This window comes from Talaromyces stipitatus, genomic scaffold (assembly GCF_000003125.1).
Source record: "Talaromyces stipitatus ATCC 10500 scf_1105507295523 genomic scaffold, whole genome shotgun sequence".
Classification (NCBI taxonomy): domain Eukaryota; kingdom Fungi; phylum Ascomycota; class Eurotiomycetes; order Eurotiales; family Trichocomaceae; genus Talaromyces; species Talaromyces stipitatus.
The window spans coordinates 193,656-209,755 of record NW_002990113.1 but is presented as its reverse complement, the minus strand read 5'-3'; the positions used below and the strand labels follow the sequence as shown (position 1 = coordinate 209,755).

Below are 16,100 nucleotides of genomic sequence, written 5' to 3'. Positions count from 1 at the left end.
TGCAGAGCAAGCCATCCGATCGATCTAGGATCAGGCTCTTCACCAGATATCTGGCGCGTTCAAACGTATGTCACGACAGGCCCTAGAGGTCTGTCTCCATGTACCACCTGCAGAGCTCACGCTCGCAAAGCTGGCTGAGGAGGCCTGCCTGCGGATCATGACCTCACCACTTCGATCTACGCTTTACCAAATACATGGCCAAGCCTACTGTAACGACCCATACACGTTGCCACTTCATCGATTGGAAACAGCCATTAACCGCAAACTGGGATGTAATACTAGCCAACGCATCAAGACAATCTACCTCTTTGTAGTGCCACCGTGGTAGGAGCTACCAGAAGCAAGGATTAACGATACCCGTGAGGAGGCTATTAAGGCTATTGAAGCAATCTCAGGAACAGATATAACAATACAGTTCTTTACCGATGGGAGCGGCTTTGACAATGGGATTGGAGCAGCGGTCTACTCATCAATAGGATAGGCTTATAAGCTAGTAGGCTTATCTGACACATATACTGTTTATACAGGGGAACTGGAGGGAATCGATGCGGCATTGGAAATCCTACTCCGAAGCCAGCCATGCGATGACAACCCACACGAAGCCACAATCTACACAGATAATCAAGCCGCAATACGCGCCATGTGCCAGCCAGGGCGGTCCTCTGGGCAGTATATCCTTCGACGGATCGTACGACACCTGGGCCTCCTACGCGACAACCGATCTCGATGGCGTGTACGACTACAGTGGGTGCCAGGCCACGAAGGGGTCCCAGGCAACGAGAAAGCAGACCAGCTGGCAAAGTTGGCTGCAGTCGAGGCGACACGGTGTACACAGGAGAACGCCCGCATAGCCAGGATCAGCGCACCCAATCAGACTACACCATACGCCGCACGAATGTCGTATATTCCAAATCAGTCAACTATTCTTACGGCAGTGTGTCGCCAGAGGCTACATGCAGGCTTTGCAAAGAGGTGGAAGGAACAGTGGGAGCATACCAACCATGGATGGCATCTCTATTGGATAATCAAAGCACCAACGAAGATGGTGTTGCAGCTGCACGAGGGATTACAACGGGCTTGGAGTTCAGTGTTAATCCAACTACAAATAGGTAAATCAGCGCTACGCAGCTTCTTAGCGAGTGTACGGATTGAAGACTCACCTCAATGCGAATGTGGCCTTGGGGATCAGGATACGGCCCACGTCCTCATACGGTGTCCTACCCATATAAACCTGCGTATGGAGACTCTCTGGAAAGAAGCACGCGAAACAGATTATCGGAAGCTCCTTAGCGAACCTCAGTGGGTTTGGCAGAGTAATAAATTTATGATGCGGACTGGTCTATTGACGCAGTTCCATCACGTAACCCCCTTAATAACCACGCGCTCACAGTGAGTGCGACACTACCCTGATGAAGAGTAACCACGTTGATTCGGCTCGGACGGATCAGCCACTTGACACGTTTGGAAATAGAACCGGGCACCAAAACATAAATATCACGTCACCCTGCACCGAGATCCTTCACTCTTTTTGTATATATACATATCTCCTTTGTTGGTTCGGCGTTCTCTTCGCTCGTTATCTGTTGTTGGTGGTCTTCGGATCTGGATACGGATACGTGTCGAGACTTTCGCGTGGAGTTGACTAAGTCAGCGCCAAGCCGGAAGCGTCTTGGCACGTTGACGTTGATTTATGCTTTTATACGGTAGTACGCCCGCTGCCCAATTAGAAGGCGCCGCCGGCCCGGGTTATAGCTGAGCATGATATCTTTTTGGGGGGTGGATGATATCCTGTTGGCGCTAGTGTAATAAAAAATTTCCTCTAGTTACCCTTTTCAGACAAGTAGATATCACGACGCTTGGACCAACGAGAAAAAATACAATAAAATACAAGGATTACCCGGATTTACACATAAACAAGACATATACAATTCATATGGACTCCATATGGAATCTCAACCACAATATTTAGTCAACATCACGAAACTTAGATAGATACATTGTATCGATATCTTTCGACATATGGATTCAGCAAGATTTCTGTAGCGATACTTTCCAATTATTATATAGATTTGACGATATTTATAAGTATATTCTCTCTATTAGTTGTGTTATGTTGAGCAACAGGTCACATGGAATATATTTTGTTTGTATTTTGATAGTATAGAGCACTTTTCCTTGCTGCAACTTATGTTCTACTCATGTCTTGCTTATCTCTTCTCCCTTTTCCTTCTGCTTTCATTCTTAACACTACATTTTTACACACTTGCTATCAAGAGATTTTTCCTTTTTTATATTGATTCCATCTGCAAATCATATCCCATTCATCAGGCGATCATACCCTGAGGACCAGTCAAGGTTCTGAATGCACCCTTGCGCGCTGCTGACTTCGACAACAGAGAGGTCATTGAAGCTGAGCAAAAGAGCAAGGAATTTGGGTACTTCTACAGTTTATAATATATTGAATCCATATGGAACTCTTGTACTAATACAAAATGCAGGACCAGTTCCCATCCTTGATAAGGAATGGAAACCACAGAAGCTTATCGCGTATAAAAAGGAGCTCGCAGTCTGGAAGTAGAAGGGCAAGCCCGGTCCCCAACCACGCAGTACGTATTAAAATCATATAAAATTATCGCGATGGGTTTAATAATTGTCACAGAACCTTGTCTGACTACCCATAATAATGAGGAAAGTCCTCACAAGGTTGTCCTCTTAAAGGCTCATGGTCGAGTGTAAGTTTCCTGATGGGTTCCATATCGGATATCGCTAACAATGTTATTAGGTGCCCAGTCGCTATGAATGGTACCCAACAATATAGCTTTATTTGCGAACCTTCCTAAAAGCAAGACTCAGCTAGCTTTGCTAGTAATCCTGATGTTAGTAGTCTTTCAATTCCATATAGAACCCATGCTAATCATTGATAGTTCTAGCATCATCTACGTGAGGAATACCCTAGCGTTATTCAAATGGCCGATAAGACTGCCCTATCCAATGCTAAGTGTATTGCGGGAGAAAAGTGAGTATTTCCACCTAGTTTCTATATGTCCACCACATTTAATTAATCGCTGACTGTGATGGTAGTGCGCTTAAGCACTATGTGTTGACTGGTGGCTAGCGCAATGCTCGTTTTATTAAGGAACCTGACCTTCCTAAGTCCAGTATAATCGACTATTACTGTGATTCCCTTGAGCGGATCGCGTAAGTATATAGAATCCATATACAACTTTTGATAAATGCTAATTACTATTAGATTAAACGATAGGAACTTCGCTAAGAAATGGAGAACAAGTTTTCATCGTTCACACATAACTCCCAGCCTCTCTCAGCGTCATGTAAGTTTAGATTCTATATAGTAGTGATATATTTTGACTAATTTTTTTGTGTGATAGCGTGTCCTGCATGACATGGATGCTCGATATCTGGACTTCAACATCGATCTAGAGGTCGGAAAGGATGGTTGTAAGCCATTAGATTAGGAGGTTGAGTGAAAGTGAAGATACTGGTGCGGAAGAACGAAGAGTTTGCAGAAAAAATAAAATACAATCATAGTACAAGAATTTGAAACAGAATGAAAGCGAAGCGATTTGATCATGTATCTGCTCGAGCAACTCTAAGCTTTAGTCGCTTAGATTGTCTGGCTACACAATGAGAATCAGCTGCAACTACGTACGAATTCATGTAAAGATAGGAACCTACCCATAGAATAAATGTCTTTTGACCGAACCATCCTCACAGGTCGCCTGCAAGAAATGGCCTGGGATAGTGGTAAATCAGGCTCTGAATTCAGCGAGTCCACTAGAGCCAAGACTGAACGCGCCCTTTGCACAAGCTCCAAGGGTGCTAATGAATTGCGTATTAATACATTCAGCAAGAGCGCTGGATCAATAACCTAAAGAACTAAGGTCAGCAAGAAGTACATACACTGAATCCCCGTGGTAGATTAAAGTGATCAAGATGTAGCCTAAGTCAAATCCCTATGCTAATCCAGGAGAATTCATATTAATTTCATATAAGTTCCATATTATATCATCAGATACTATAGGGTTCTTACATACAACCCTAACGTTCCTCTCGGATACCCATGTCAATTCCATAAGGCATTGATATAGACAACATATGTATATCATATGATTTACATAAGCCTTGACTGGTTTCTGTGCTTAACTTACTGTAAGATCTATCTCAACCTAAGGGTTTTCTGTGATGTCCTCTTGATGCTGCTGTTGTTTGACCCTCCCCTCCTGCACCAGCCTTTCTTTCTGAAACCCAACACCCGCTACATCCTGTTTAGTGGATATCAACTCTTCATTCCCCTGCACCGTACATGTTTCTAAGTCCTTGTCAGAAATATCCCCTGATTCTGTGGTCCAATTGTCGGTGGAGTCTCCAAGCTCTTGAGAAGGCTTCTGCCTGATAGTCTCCGAGGCTTTTCCTAAGGGCTTGTCTAAGGGCTTTTCCAAGCTCTTAGATGAGGGTTTCTGAGATGATTCTTTAGATGCCTCCTCAACAGGCTGTGCCTGAATAGGCCTCTTAGTCGCCCTCATCCCAGGTGACTGTGAGGAACCATTAGAAGACTTATCTAAGGATTCCTTAGAGGAATTATTAGATATGTCTTCTGAAGATTCTGTTTCTAGTATTTCTTGTTCCTTGGAGCATTCTGCATGTTTTCTTAGCATATCCTTAGACTAGCGAGATCGTGCGGATAGGTTTTCAAGCTCCTCAGAATGTGGCTGTTTAAGATATGGCTGAGCATACCCAGCTGACTAACAATGAAATTGTGTGCCAAATTTTCTCACGAAATTAGGATCGCTCTCCCTAGTATACATTAGATTATTTAATGATGTCCATATAGTAACCATTTACTTATGCTATCATTTCATAAGCAGTGGCAAATCAGTAAAGTAGATTGTCGATTTGTACCGGCGCGGCCGGATTCGGCTGGCTCTTCGGGATCGCCATCTTCGGCCTAGTGTCTTTCATTTGAGGTTTAGCGGGTCCCGTTTGGGTTTAGACTTGTGGTGCCTGTCCCGATGGAGGATAGTGCGTGTGACACTCATCTCGACGACTATATAAACCTCGAGTGCGTCGCTCAACGACCGCCGGTCGTGTGCATCCTTAATTTTCTCTCCCTCGATAATTTTGCGCATCCACGGCCCTCACTAGCGGCCCATGAGCCGTCTCACAGCTGAAAAATTCGTCCTTGACTGGGCTGGTGGACCGTGCCATTGTTACATTGGATGTTTCTATTCTCTCCGTTCCCTCGTGATTAACGCTTCAGAGAGTACACCTATAAGACATACTCTCAAGATTTGAGGAAGCTTATCATACGGTACAATTTTCTGCTTATACTGGTAGTTGGGGGAGGTCTTTCTTGCGTTGAACCTCACATCCATCTCACCACATTCTGAGTGTCTACCTTTCAACTAAACATTGCGTCTTGGGTAGTCCCTATGGACTTGCGCGTATTGCAGTGGGGAAAGACAGCCGGAGCTCGCGTATCTTCTCCTCATCGGGCATAATATAGGATACGATGAATCACAACATCCACCTGGCCACCGTGGCGGATGGAATTCGGAACTCTGTCGAGTGCATTCCACTTTCTTAGGAGTGCGAGTTTCTAGCTGATTGGATGGAAGCGTCCTCCTATGCCAATGAATACACCAGGCTTCGTCATACGTGGCTCAATGAGGATTGAACTGGTTGCATGAAGATTTTAGCGGTGCAAGGATCATATGAGTTAGATCGAGTATTGCCTCTTTCTGTCCATCCAAAGTCATTCTGAGGGTCTCAGATCGTCTTATTACCAATCATACTTGAAGGAAGGTTGATTTGAAGTTCCACCCAAATTAGTATTCCACGACTAACTAATATTAGGCATTCCATTGATCAATATTCAGGCGGGTAGAGCGCATGAATTGATTTCTGACGGTGATGTCCGAATGCAACTATGAAACCATGCAGGAGGGTGGCTCCCTATATCCACTGAGCTGAAAAGCTAGCTTTGAAGAAAGAGCCTGTGGCATTCCGCCAGTGTTGCATCTAGGACATTTCTATCTCTATGTTGTTATCTATCAACGGGGCAATTCTGTCTATGAGACTGCGCTTTACAAGGGTGGAGGAACTCGCCCGTCACCTTGCTGGAGCTCTGCCTCGTCTTCTTGGTGGAAAATTACGAAGCGAAAGACGAGCTTGTTGAATCAAGGGCCTTCTACACTGCGCCACGGTTGCATTCAGTATGCTCATAGATCCACTGATTCAGGATCCATCACCATACCCTTCAGCTACAATGTGAAGGTCCAGTGTTTGAGGCTATACTAGGACTATGGAACCTAATTCTCGATCTTTGCGCAATCCCAGTTGGATCTCTCTACCAATAAGAAAAATCCCGCAATCAGAACTACATTGCCGGTGACTACTGACCGAAATAGCTTCCACTGCTGCTGGGTACAATAGGGTGGTCAACAGAACATCCTGATTGGGCTGAACCGCGCGACATATTGATTTGGAATAATCTAGATCGGTCTCCTTCCTATTCAAGGAATTACCCAGCCTGTCCGTGCAGATTTGGTGACAGACCCTAGGGAAGCTAGTCTTACAAGTTGGGTTTGTTTCTTTCCTATCTTTCCTATTATGGGATTACCGAAATCGGTAAAAATTGACGTTTACAATATTGATTCAAGCCTTTCCCAGGTTTCCTATATAAATCCCAGTGAGGCCACCAGAGAACACAGCAAAATCTTATTATCATAAGTAACCGGCCTCTTCCGTTATTCAGCTCTCTTATGCAACTCCAGCTATGGCAGACATCTCCCTTGACAATATGGTCATGTACCAGTATCGTGAGCCTAGAAAGCTGTCTAAGTTACCAGCGATCCCTCACGGGATGTCTTCATTTCAATCGCACATGATTTCTTCTATGTCTCACCCTCTCACTACCTGCCCCTACACATCGACTGTGCGGCCCGCATCTCCAAGCCTTCTTATTGAAGAGAACCCTTCTTCTATTCCTCATATCCGCCTTACGACGGCGCATACTCAAACTCAATCCGATGGTTTGCATCAGCCGGCAGCAGCCATACCTATCGATTCCGAGGAACACGGCGTCTGTAACACCACAATTTGTCAGAATGAATCCCGGAATGAATCTCAGAATAGTAAGGGTGACCTCCTTGAATGCTAGTATACTGAACCTAACAATGTCTTTCCAGCAGATGAGGGATCTTGCAACAACTACTATGTCGACGGAGAGAAGGACATAGCCGGACTTACAAATGACACGGAAATGCCGACAGCTGAAGAATTAGCGGCAGTATGGTCTCCAGAATTGGATGCCCCATCCCATTATTCTGACTGCGAGCAACACGGTAGCACCATCCCAGAGAGTCCAATATGGGAGATGCCGCCTGATGTTGCAAATAAATCCACCGTCCCGACTAAATGGCCTAGTGGGAACTCCGTTGATCAAGTATCAATCAGTCCTATTGACACTATTCCAATCATTGACCCAATATGCCTTCGCAATCCAACTATCACTATCCTGGAGGACAACGATAGTCAGCCAATTGTACACCAAATCCCTCCAACCGATGGAATTATAGCGATCGATTTTGCACCGATCCAATCCCAGCAGATTGATAGCCGAACGTCGGGATTAGTAAGAAAGCGTCATTTAAACAAGTCACGACCGAAGCAGTCCACTTCAGCAAGAGCAACATCTGAACGTCTATCAGTTACAGACCCTGCTCGAAATCTCCAATCCAGCAACACACCCCGTGCCCTTCGGCACTCGCGTCGTTCAACCTCAGCCCAGAGCACAGAAAGCGATGATTCAGAGGATAGTGACTACCGTGAGCACAGTCATGCAGAAGACCAGATAACAAACCTCGAGTCAGAACCTCGTCCGGCAAAAAGACAGAAGCGGGCTGACGCTGGCACACATCCTTATCGCCAGCATCGAGGAAGACTGCGGGAACAAGATCATTCAACAGCATCGTTACAGAGTCAGCCAAGTCCAGAGTCCATGGTACAGAATTCGACCGGTCCAGAGACAATCCATATTGATGGTCGTCTTCTCCGTAAAGTGTCCTTGGGCCGAGCTGAGTATTGCTGCTGGTTCACAGAGGATCAAGGCTCGACCGCCCTTAGCCCTGCCTTATCTGATTGTTTGGCCTCATTTCAGAAGCAGGCTAACGAGCAGGATCAGTGGACCAGCATGTCTGACCTTCAAGTTATTAACATTGAAGGCTTATTTACTCGGGAACTCAAGCCTTGTGGGTATACATGGAGCTGTTCATTTAAAGAGAGATATACACCACCACAGAATGACAAATCATCTCACGAAGAACACTTAACCCCAGGTGAAGACGGCTTTATGGAAGACAACGAACTGTCCCAGCTTGTGGAAACACCCGTATCGTCGAAAGGCAACGAGTACACTCCCGAAGAAGACAAACTGATAATACAACTCAAAGAGGTCGAAAAGCTTCCATGGTCACGTATAGCGGCACATTTTCGTGGAAGAACGAAAAGCGCTCTTCAAGTACGATATTGTACGGCTTTAAAGGATAAGCGGCATAAGAGTCAGACAAAAGGTCGCAGGAAACCGAGAACTAGCCAACCAAGGGTTGCTGCAGAAAAATCTCTACAAGATATCGAGAATTCAACTCCCAGTCGCCAATATAGCCTACGGCAGTCACGACAATTTCCAGATCGTTATGTTCCGGTATAGAGTTCCAGGATATGAGCCTGTGTGAATGCATATCATGTTCATCCAATTCGTAGGGCGACCCTAGTATAGTCTTGGCGATGGAGTGTAATATCCTTTTCATATAGTGGAGACGGTTCGCATGTCAATGCTGTGAGTTTAGAGAGCTATATAGCAATCATGTCAACTACCGAGCTATGCTAGCAAATTCATTACTTCTTCGACTTAACTACCTAGTATTATCGCTGCGAATTGCATTATCAGAGGCTAGTTTGACACATCTCAATCTTGCTATTGGGGTCTGGCTTTTCAATAGATTCAACACTTTCACCGATAAACAGTATTAGAGCATCGGAGTCGCGACAAGTATGTCCCAAATCTAGTAGACATATGCTCCATATAATTTCCATGATGGGCCATCTTCTGTTTTTAAAACTCTGGATGCATAGACCGGAACTGCAGCCAGTCTACATGACATTCCCTCATATCCGATATCCTTCACATGGTTTCTGCGCTTGATAAATGTGAAGAATATTATAAGTATGCAGCTTCTTATTGTTGACTTCCTTCTTGACATCGGTAGCCAGACACCGAACGTCTTCCGGCGAGAAACCTAATACTCGACAGAAGGGAGCTAAGCTGAGTGTTTCTACACTCTCTAAAATCGCGAGGTTATACCATCTGCCCACCTCTTTTTCATGCTCATCTGTATGCCAAGGATTCATAGGTAACCCGACTACTTGATGATCGATGTTGATAAACCCCTGGTTTTCCAAGACAGATACTGTTTCTTTAACGCTATGGCCAATAGGTCGCCACGACATCTCCATGGCCTTTTGAAGCCACCGGTACCACTTATGCATGGATGTATGCTCCAAAGAGCCATCCTCACATCGGGGTGCGAAGTCAATCTCGACTTGTTCAAACCAGCCACCCGGTCGTAGATGCATGAATATTCTGCGATATAACGAAGACCAACTGCTTACACTGCCACAACCCATTTGCATGTGGATCACATCCCAATGATCTTCACCTAGGGCCCATTGATCCTCAAAGTCACGGGGCGCATAGAAGTCACAATTTGGGGGACGGTTAAGTGGTTGAATCTTTGCAAGATCCACTCCGATCACAAAAGCCTCTGGATATTTGTTAGCGACATCGATAGCCCATATTCCAGTGCCGCAGCCAAGATCGAGCACTCGTGCATTAGAGGGATGAGGAGCATATAGCAACCCATCGCCTATCCTGGCTTCAGTGATGACTTTGTGTAGCAAATCAAGGCGATCCTGTTCTTGCTCGTCACACGGCCACATATAGATTCCTCTGCGATATCCGTGGTATGTTCGTCCATTCTCTGCATGCGGTGGGTGTCGTTCAGGAAGACTTTTCTCAGGTCATGCTGTTAGCAATCGGCAAAAACTCTAAATAACAATTTTGATAGTGGGGTTATGTACACATAGTTGCAAGAGTGACTCAATATTTTATCCTCCATTACAGACGAGCTTCCAGTGGAGAAATTCATGCGCAACGAGGAGAGGAAAAGTGATGTTCAAGATCGTCTAGGATTATTCGTCCGAAATAAGACCAATGAGAAAGCTGATTTATTATACTGGTGCATAACTGAATGCGAGCTACCTGTGCCTTGCATGTAACCAAGTGAAAATAATAGGCTGTGGGAAATATCGGCGTTTCGTTGGTTTATTGGCTATCCCGGATATGGTGATGGCAGCACATAAATCCTTTCCAAGGCTCTTATTGGATATCAACCTCTCCTCGATATAAGGATTTGCCAAGGGAGTCCCCTTACTAAATTAGCGCGCACAGCCTTGCACTATATTATGTATGGCAGCCTATGCCAGAGATTTCTTTTATAACTATGTGACCTATCAGCTTGCTACGATCTTGAAACCGTCTAATGGTGTCATAAAGAGACCTGGTTGACTGTGCAGCGGCTGTTACAACCGCAAGCACTGAAGCAGTGACGCTTAATGGATCCGCCATTCTGGTATAAAGGAGTTAAAAAGAGGAGCGATGCAAATCTATGCTGTGGCGAGAGCCAAGGGAGGAACTCCAAACTCCCATCTCAAGCTTGCGAAGCTATATCAACTTATCAAGAGAAGGAATGATTCCCGTGCCACAGAATACACGTGGACAAAGGAGAACTGAGAACGGCGCTAAGGCAGCGGCAGCAGCCAATGATAAGATGTGTTCCCGCATCTTCGCATTCTAGAAGGATGAGCGCTAAATGAGGTCGTCTAATTTGTCCGTGTCACTCAAAGCAACAATGCCTTGCTTCGTGACTAACCAATAGACTAGAACAGAGGAATCTACTGCTGGTAGTCATTGGTCAAGTGAGAAAGGATATTTCGGAGTATCTAAGTACGTTTATTCAAGATGCTACATCACGTACATATATAAGTTCCATTCTGGCCAATCATTAACCGGCTCTTCTGATATGCATTTCCCGAGGGGTGACGCCATAAGTATTCCTCCTGCGCTAACTGCTTCAGGATAGCGTGTTCCAGTTGGTTACCTAAGCAGCGCCGTTCCGGCGCTGCCACGCTAAAAATTTCTCACATCCCCGTGTTGCTTCCGTCGTCTGACATTGGCAGAGAATGCATTTGACCACATATCCGTACTTCGTCTTTCTCTTCGCCCTCTCAAAACCAAAGAGGAACCACATTAGCTATCAAGCTCGTGAAATTTTCACCAACTCAGCCCATGGCCGAAGCGTTTTGAGTCAGCTTGACGGCGAGCAACTAGGATCAGGTCAAAGACTAATCTGTTTAACTCGCTTCTCACGCGGCGATGGTAAGGACCATACCTTCGGTAGGCTCTCTACAGTCTCCATTTCTTGCTTTACTTGCATGTTGGTGAGCTCCCGGAGCATTTGAAATAGCACAAGCAGCGGATGTCTCCCTTGACCACCAGAGGGTCAGAACGAGTTGGTGTTAGAACGAGTTGGTGTTAGAACGAGTCGGTGTCAGAACGAATCGGTGCCGGAACGATTTGGTGCCGGTATGAGCTAGTACCAGCACGAGATATTGTCGGTACGATTTAATGCCAGTACGTACGAGTTGGTGTCAGTAGAGTTAGTACCAGAACGAGTTGGTGTCAGTTCGAGTTGGTGTCAGTTCGAGTTGGTGTCAGTACGAATTGGTGCCAAAAACTGAGTTGGTGTCAGTTCGAGTTGGTGTCAGTACGAATTGGTGCCAAAAACTGAGTTGGTGTCAGTTCGAGTTGGTGTCAGTACGAATTGGTGTCAGTACGAATTGGTGCCAAAAACTGAGTTGGTGTCAGTACTACTTGGCGTCAGTTCGAATTGGTGTCAGTACGAATTGGTGCCAAAAACTGAGTTGGTGTCAGTACTACTTGGCGTCAGTTCGAGTTGGTGTCGGTTCGAGTTGGTGTCGGTACGAATTGGTGTCAGTTCGAGTTGGTGTCAGTACGAGTTGGTGTCAATACGAATTGGTGTCAAAAACCGAGTTGGTGTCAGTACTAGTTGGTGTCGATACTAGTGCGAGTTGGTGGCCGTTATCTAGGCCTTGGCGTTCGAATTAGCGGACGCCATTTAGAGCTCCCGCCATATAAAGGAGGGCTTTGCTAGGGCGTTGTAGTACGTCAAGGGGGTTAGGGTTTCGATTTCAAGTGAGAGTAGATTCGACGCATAAATCAAGACTTTGCCTTGAGAGTCCGAACTATGCAGTCTCCCTCTACGCACGCTGAAGCTCATCTGGAAATTGAGCGAAGTCGTAACTACAAAGGAACTGCTAAGATTGATCTCGAAGAAATCGGCTTTCATCCTGATTCCTCACAATCAGTCGAACAGCACATCATTGATCGGCTCTGTGAAAAATTTCAAAAGGAAGGCTGTCGCCGACTTGATGCTCAAAATCATGTTGCGGCTATCATTTCTCTGCAAGACCTCCGTGCGGCATTGCAAGCCGCTGGGAAATCTTTCAAGGACTTGCTAACCTCTGATCCCAATCATTTACTCCATCTCCAATTCTTGGCTGGCCAAGTCCTTTGCTTACATGGTCGACATCGTATCCGAGCTGGCGCCAAGGTTCTTACCGCTGGTGATCGATGGTGGACGGTCGACATTTATCTCGAAAGTACGTCTACTCCGGAAAGTCATACCCCCTACCTTCGCCACACCGATTGACGTGGGATTGTAGATATCAGTTATGAACTACGGACTGCCCTCACAGAAGGATATTTTGAGAAGGAACAGCCAAGCGATGGAGAGATTTATCGGAAGATTCGTCGGTACCAAAAAGAACCGAATGCTTTTATTCAAAGAATGTGGTGGGCGCGCCTGACTGATGATAAAGCCCGGTACCTCCGACAGCTCTCCAAGAACATCGACCTTTGTTCCGCCTTTGATGCCCTGCTGTCGATTCCTGGACTGTGGGGTGGGATGAGCTTGGAACATGTGGCCAACGTGATAGCATTGCGCTGTGATGAGGTCATTTGATCTTCCATTCCTTTTGACCCGGGCTAACCGTTTGCAGGAAATCGTGCACTATCTGACTTCGCACCTCCGAGAATTCTGGATCTCCCTCGTGACTTCCGACCCGACCAATCCTGATCTTGAGGCGACGATGAAGATCGACGCCCACACGGTCGAGATATTGGAGCTGATGGCGCCAAAAGCCTCATACAGGGACGCTAGAAAGGTTCAGCGTTTGTTACGCAGCGGAAAAGTTCTCTCCAAATTTAATTTATCCGAGAGAGCTCGGATGTGGAAATGGTTGCGTGATTACGATGGCATCATCCCTTCCTTGCGAACGTTCTTTCGAGATATCGAATATTTCAAGGAATGTGGCAATGCAATGAAATTGCTTGTCAACTTCAGCAAAAATGGGCCGACGGTGCGGCGGGCTATGCGGTGTTGTTACAATCCTAGAGATTCTCTCGAGGAAGGATGTCTCATCCAGACGTCCGAGGACACCTTTGAAAGGCAGTTCGGTAGCCGTGAAGTGCAGCAAGAGCTTTCTTATCGACAGCTTTGGCTGTACGCAATGCGTGTTTACCCCACATTGACCAAACCCAACCCGTTGGCGAAATCCCAAAATAAAACGCTGGACGCAATAGTGATCTATGAGATAGCGATGTTCGCACATAAGTTGGGCTTCCAGTCCCCGGCTATTGAGAAGCTCATCACACATTCCCCGGATGCGATGATTGCACAGAACGCCTTGTTCAACGCTCGGGACCAGGAACGGTATGAATACGACGCCACAGTCTTTCCCACCCTAGTCCGCCGCATTGTAGAATGTTTCTCGATGGCTACACCCCGCGGACAGCCACAGATCCCTAGTCTCGTGGATTCTACGGCTGATTTGAAAGAGTGCTGTGGACTTCCTAGCAGTCAGGCCCAAAGACACGACCGCAGACTACTCTTCCTTGACTCTCTGCACACTGATACAGTTGATGTCTCAGGAACAGTGTCGACATGGTATGTGCGGCGAAACGTTTATTTCGCTTTTTTTGGAAGGCTTTATGGCTTTTCTGACAGTCTTCGAGTGCCCGTTTCCACATCATCAACATTTCCGCTAGATCGTGATGTAACTAGCAGACCCAGCTCTGTCGCTCATGAAGGGAGTGAAATCGGAGCTCCACGGGTGGAATGTATGGATCCCATACCAGGTCCAGGGAATACCGAGAGTAGGACTGAGATCGCCAATCCAGCAACCCAACAAGGAGAGGCCAACGAAGTCGTTGCTGGAATTGAATTATCTGACCAACCACAATCACTAAGGGAGGAAGAAACCTCAGTTGTAGACCAAGAACACTTCCAGAGAGAAGCAGAAGAAAATGCCGTTGAGGGCACAAAGCTAAGAGACGCTCCACATGAAGAGAACGAACTGGAGTCTGATGAATCCCCAAAGTCGGGACTTCTAGAACTGGATACTCCAAATGGCTTGCAGCCTGGGACTGGGTACCCTTCCAATATTTTATCCCCATCCCTCCAGTTGAAAAACGACCTATCAAACTTCATCGCCAAAATACATGTGTTGACAAGTCCACTAGAAGATGATCTGCAGCAAATTGGCCAACTCAGAAGTCACATTATCGATCAAGCAAACGACGCGCGGAAGCGCGAAAATACAAATGATAATACCTCTGGCATCAACAAGAAGCTGAAGTCGGGCAATGAACGGAAACGTCCATGAACCGGAACTATTGTAGGGACTCATTCTTCCCCGTTGAACGAAGCTGAATCCATACGCTTGGTTTTGCTTAGGACTCTGATAAAAAAAGCCGGCCAATCTTTTAATGTTGTGACTTTACATAAGATCTACGAAATGGGCGATCGGATTATCGATGAAACCAATGTTATCCTGAACCGTTGGAGTGAGTGGTTGTTACGAGAATTTCAAGCACCTGGCGTTTCCCTTCTACCTTGCCGCAACCTTTCGTCCGCAGAGATTTGTATTGCTGCGTATCGGCTTTTAGCATCAACCCACAATAGCAGTCATCACAGATCGGTACATCGCCGTCTAGCTCAAGTTCTTCTTTACATCTTTGTCCATGAATTTGATAAAGAGTTGCAGAAAAGAGAGGACAAGCAGGAGGTGGTGCTCCAACGTAACGGCCGTAAAATGATGACTATCGTTCACGACTTGATAGTAGAAAAGGTCGGTGAATTTGAAAAGAATGGCAAGAAGTGGAATTGACAGGACGTGGTGGAAGATAAAAATCTTGGGAAGCGGTGGTAGCGACTGGGAAGTGGTATTGGATTTGTTGTCATTCTGACCTGTGCATCAGACTTAACAACTAGTCATATGTAAGCCGACCCTCATCGAACTGACAATAATATGCTGACATTTTACTAGGGAATATCGAGCCTCCTTTACTGATGCCAAGTTAGATCTCTTGGTTAATTATATTAGGAATGCGTATCCCAGCGCTGTGGGTCATCTCCAATCATTTGACCCTATAATTCAACGCCTGATCGCGAATATGTCTTTGTCCACAGATGACATTCTCCATCCATACCCTTCATGCTTGCGATTTAAAGCCCCATCTGAAAATGTTCAAGGACTAGATTAGAGCCATCAATGGCTACTGCAACAGAAAAGCTCTTGCACAGCTTCAGGCAAGACTAAAGAATGATTGTTGGAGGCACCTTCTATTTGTAAATTCTTCAACAGTTCACCTGTTTGTTGCTTACAGCTCACTTATATGCAGACACATAGTTCAACAGGACATAACATTTCTCTATTATTTGGCCTTATGATTGGCCAGCGACCACTCATGATTACAATCACTATGTGAAAAGACTGACAGCTATCTTCCTGCCATGTACGCGACGATTTTCAGAATTTTAAATCTGCACTGTATACTATTTTAATTTAAAGGATGAAAGTATTCAAATGGAGTATTTAGA

General features: G+C 45.8%; 4 protein-coding genes across 4 annotated transcripts, besides 1 other annotated feature; 3 read left to right on the top strand and 1 right to left on the bottom strand.

The window, feature by feature from the left end:
• Window positions 1-1,249: part of a mobile genetic element that runs on past the window's edge.
• On the top strand, window positions 68-1,582 carry TSTA_060470 (uncharacterized protein; the record flags this gene model as incomplete). The annotated part of the gene is made up of 2 exons (XM_002339900.1): window positions 68-272; window positions 528-1,582. The coding sequence occupies 2 exons, from the start codon at window positions 68-70 to the stop codon at window positions 1,391-1,393; spliced, it is 1,071 nt and encodes a 356-aa protein (XP_002339941.1). The 3' UTR covers window positions 1,394-1,582.
• Window positions 1,583-6,796: 5,214 nt separating this feature from the next.
• On the top strand, window positions 6,797-9,146 carry TSTA_060460 (uncharacterized protein; the record flags this gene model as incomplete). Its single annotated transcript, XM_002339899.1, has 2 exons — window positions 6,797-7,154; window positions 7,209-9,146. 2 exons carry the CDS (start codon window positions 6,797-6,799, stop codon window positions 8,726-8,728), a joined length of 1,878 nt encoding a protein of 625 aa, XP_002339940.1. The 3' UTR covers window positions 8,729-9,146.
• A 40-nt stretch (window positions 9,147-9,186) lies between these two features.
• On the bottom strand, window positions 9,187-10,324 carry TSTA_060450 (uncharacterized protein; the record flags this gene model as incomplete). The annotated part of the gene is made up of 2 exons (XM_002339898.1): window positions 10,159-10,324; window positions 9,187-10,087 (listed from the first exon to the last, which is right to left on the bottom strand). The coding sequence occupies exons 1-2, from the start codon at window positions 10,224-10,226 to the stop codon at window positions 9,187-9,189; spliced, it is 969 nt and encodes a 322-aa protein (XP_002339939.1). The 5' UTR covers window positions 10,227-10,324.
• Window positions 10,325-12,404: 2,080 nt separating this feature from the next.
• On the top strand, window positions 12,405-16,099 carry TSTA_060440 (uncharacterized protein; the record flags this gene model as incomplete). Its single annotated transcript, XM_002339897.1, has 4 exons — window positions 12,405-12,819; window positions 12,883-13,172; window positions 13,219-15,497; window positions 15,547-16,099. 3 exons carry the CDS (start codon window positions 12,405-12,407, stop codon window positions 14,881-14,883), a joined length of 2,370 nt encoding a protein of 789 aa, XP_002339938.1. The 3' UTR covers window positions 14,884-15,497; window positions 15,547-16,099.
• Between the last annotated feature and the right edge of the window lies 1 nt (window position 16,100).